At 54.5% G+C, this 3,583-nt stretch overlaps 1 protein-coding gene across 1 annotated transcript in view; it reads right to left on the reverse strand.

Moving 5' to 3' along the window:
* Positions 1-1,297, reverse strand: part of LTR77_010989 (uncharacterized protein) — a gene marked incomplete at both ends in the record, with an annotated part of 2,341 nt that extends 1,044 nt beyond the window's left edge. The window contains 2 exons of the mRNA XM_064808204.1: positions 80-943; positions 988-1,297. Of these exons, the coding sequence (XP_064653624.1) occupies positions 80-943; positions 988-1,297 (1,174 nt within the window). The remainder of the gene's footprint in view (positions 1-79; positions 944-987) is intronic.
* Between the last annotated feature and the right edge of the window lie 2,286 nt (positions 1,298-3,583).

Consider the following 3,583-nt stretch of genomic DNA (forward strand, 5'->3'; position numbering starts at 1 on the left):
TCGGCAGTCGCCTGGCCGTCCGAGGCCATCCCGTCCCAAGTAGCTGCCTCTGCTCGGTTAGAGTCCTCTGAGCGCTGACCCCCTGTCTCTTCGGGTTGGGGTCGCCCTGTTGCTGGTTGCTGGGATGACACCTTCTCGGCAGTCGCCTGGCCGTCCGAGGCCATCCCGTCCCAAGTAGCTGCCTCTGCTCGGTTAGAGTCCTCTGAGCGCTGACCTCCTGTCTCTTCGGGTTGGGGTCCGAAACGCCGCAGCGCTTCTTCATAACCATCTTCGCCTTGGCGTAAGCCGTCACCTCTCGGGTCTGCTGCTCTTCGCACATCATCAAAGTCGTACGGTGTCACGTCCTGATCCGCTTTCGCAGAGGCCGCTTGCTGAACGGCACCAGCCAGGGGCAATAAGAATTTATCCGGAAAGCCAAGACTACGATTGTTGGTTCGAAATTGCTCAAAGCGCTGTTCCAGATTCTTGAGGTCTTCTGGCCTCTCCCCGAACCGCCTTACCTTCCACACGTCGTTCACCGCAAGCATGTAGTTTGATCTAAATGAGGGTATGTTCAGCTTGACCTCTTTCCCGATGTTTCCGTCCGCTTCAAGCTTCTGCAGCCGTCCGTTTAAAGCTTGCTCGAGTCTTTCAGCGCAATCATCGTCTTTCGGATCGTTCAGTACGTCTTTCAGAGCCTTGGTAACCTCTTCGCTATTACAAACCTCAGCCACGTGTACAGAGGACTCCACCCCTTCCATCTCGGATCCAGGTAATTCCGAGGCGCCCTCTGGCGGAGGGCCAGTACGCCTTTCGTATTCGTCTGGACCTTTCCACGAGAACCACGTGTTGGATGGTGTCGCGCTGGGATCGTCCGCTATGCGCATGACCTCTTCAATCATAGGCTGAGGAACTGGGTGGTGAAAGCCGTTCATGGTGAGCGTTTCCATCTCCTTTCTTAGCCCTAGAGCGCGTTAGTGATTGCTAGTCATGATCTGATGCACTTACGGTCTGTTGCCATCTTCTTCTCATCCTCTGTATCTATTTCGCGGAACCATACAGCAAATTGTTTGAGTTTTAGGGTTATAGGGTAGAGTGTTCGATCCGAGGGAGCGTAAGCGAGGCCTACGGCATCATCATCCTCTCTGTCATCTGTGTAATGCTTGAGGACTGCCTCCTTGTCGACCCCAAGGAACCTTGTGTTCGTGCCGCGTACTGCATTTCCAAGAGTAGTAGAGCCGTTCACTACCGACCGACTATCCAGATTACTCGATACTACACTGTCGAGGCTTGCTGGAACGCTTGCGTGCGTAGTCATGTTGCAATTGTCTTACGGCGCAGTTGTATAGCTGAGTACGATGGAAGGTGGTAATCATAGAGGTTTTCCAGTGCATCCGATCTTCTTATAACATTTCGTATAATTAATGACACGGTCTTAAAACTCTGTAGTACAAGGCTCTGCAACGACAGAACGACAGAAGTCGGGACCCCGGGGGCGGGACCCCGGGGGCGGGACCACGAGGCCTTTAGCGGTCGTCGCCCCGATGGCCTTGGTCTGCCCATTTGGCCACACAACGCCCCCTCCTTACCTACCGTCATTGTGGCTATGTTGGTTTCCCCTCCTTACTAAGGGCCCCTACGAGAAAGTACCGAAGCCGATGCAGGACATGTTTTAGGGGAAGACAGGAATGGCTAGAGCAACGTATCGAAGTTCCACCTTTTCATAAGCGACGCCTACGCTTAGCACCAGGAAGATATAACGAGGGCTACGTGTAGGGCGTTAAGAGTCGATGTATTGATGGCCTATATAGTAATGATTATCCAATATCGTTCGATGCACGCTAGTACACGTGACATCATCCTCATAAATAGACGGTGCTGTGGATTACATCCAATACTCATGAAGTACATTGAGCAAGCATGTTGGCAATCAACCTGGTCAAGCCGGTGAATCAGGGTCAAACCTACATGCCACATCGTTGAGCGTTCTTCATCCTATGTGACGCAGAGGCTCACCCCGAGTACGACGTGAGATGACGGGGACGTAGACGAAGACGGAGGAGCTCGTTCTCGAGAGGGTTTGGGAAGGAAGGTGATGGCTTCCACCAGCGAACTGCGGTTCTGCGTACGGATAGTGTTGGGTTCATTCAGATAGCGAGGACGTTTCCTTGACGACAAGCATATGCGTTTTAGTAGCAGGGCAACTTTGACTCTATCTTCCCCTCGGAAGGTCCTCGTGGCGCAAGAAACGCCGGACGGGCTGCCGCGTGCTCTACAAGTTGTCACGCCGGAACAACGCAGCCCGGCGATCGGAGCGGGAGATCTGCAGTAGCAGTTCGAAGGATAAGAACGAAGGGATACGTCTAGATACAAGCTCATCTAAGCTCGCGGAAGACCAAAGAGTTCACAAAGTCACACCCCGCTCGTGATGTCGATGGACGGGCCAACACTTCACACTACCAATGCACGGCACAGCCGTTGTTCAGGACAGTGTGAGGTGCAGGTCAGAACATCTTTCGACCAGCAAACTCGGTCCGGATCCAGCGTACCCCCTCATTAGTGACTCTCGCTCCTGTCGTACCAGAGGATACACCCATCGGACATCATGGTCGCTCTGATTGCATTGATCTATCGAGGATCGCTCCTACAGATACAGCACTGACGTGAAAGAGGACTCAGGACCCCAAGCATGGGCCTGCGATCGACTTCTCGGGTGGAGGATCCCCATCGCGGGGACAGAGCGTCACAGTAATATTGGCATCCGACGGGCAACTCTGCATACCGTGCGCGTCATCGGTAGGATATCGGTAAGCGACCTGCTGGGGACTGCACCCACGTCCCTCCGCGCTGATTCTGTAGTACGATCCCCATGGGCTGCCGTTCACCTCGCTCAAGTCGTACCATATGACTGAAGAGTTATCCGTCGGGTGCCATGTATACTCGTATTGGAGGATGTTATGGGGTGTGATCAGTGGTTCTTTTGACAGCTTGATCGACCACCCTCCACGATTCGTCAACGGGGTGAACGACTGGCTGTACGAGCTGTTGGGCCCAAGCTCCCGGTATATGACGTGGTGTACAGTATCGTTGGATGGCACATTATGTAGGTAGACGACATGGCTGCAGCTGTTCACAACGACCGCCCTTCCGGGGGCAAGCGAAGTTGTGTTGAGAAACTGTCCTGCGGAAAGGTCCAGCAGCGTAATAGCTGCAAGAAACATACTCTGCCCCGGAGCCATGCTGGCTTTCGAATGCTTCGGGCGGACGTAGTTGTCGTAGGAACGATGGACGAACCGGGCATATATGGGCACGATCTGCCCGGGGGAGGCTTGGCTAGGGGGGCACGTTACGTGATGCAGCCGCCCATGGCGCAATGCGATCTTGCCGAGGATCGACGGGGACAGTTATCCCACGACGCCGCGCTCAGAGGGACATCATATGCATCGTGTACGTGACGGACGCCATGGCTGGATCGTGAGACACCCAGCGGTACTGACAACACCATTGGATGCGTGCGCTGTGGCTGGCGGTCGTGTGCGACTGATGGCCGCTCGATACCATTTCGCCTGAGGATCTGCACTGCGTGGTAATCACACGGGCGCGA

Source organism: Saxophila tyrrhenica (genome assembly GCF_035928015.1).
Source record: "Saxophila tyrrhenica strain CCFEE 5935 chromosome Unknown scaffold_29, whole genome shotgun sequence".
Lineage (NCBI taxonomy): Eukaryota > Fungi > Ascomycota > Dothideomycetes > Mycosphaerellales > Extremaceae > Saxophila > Saxophila tyrrhenica.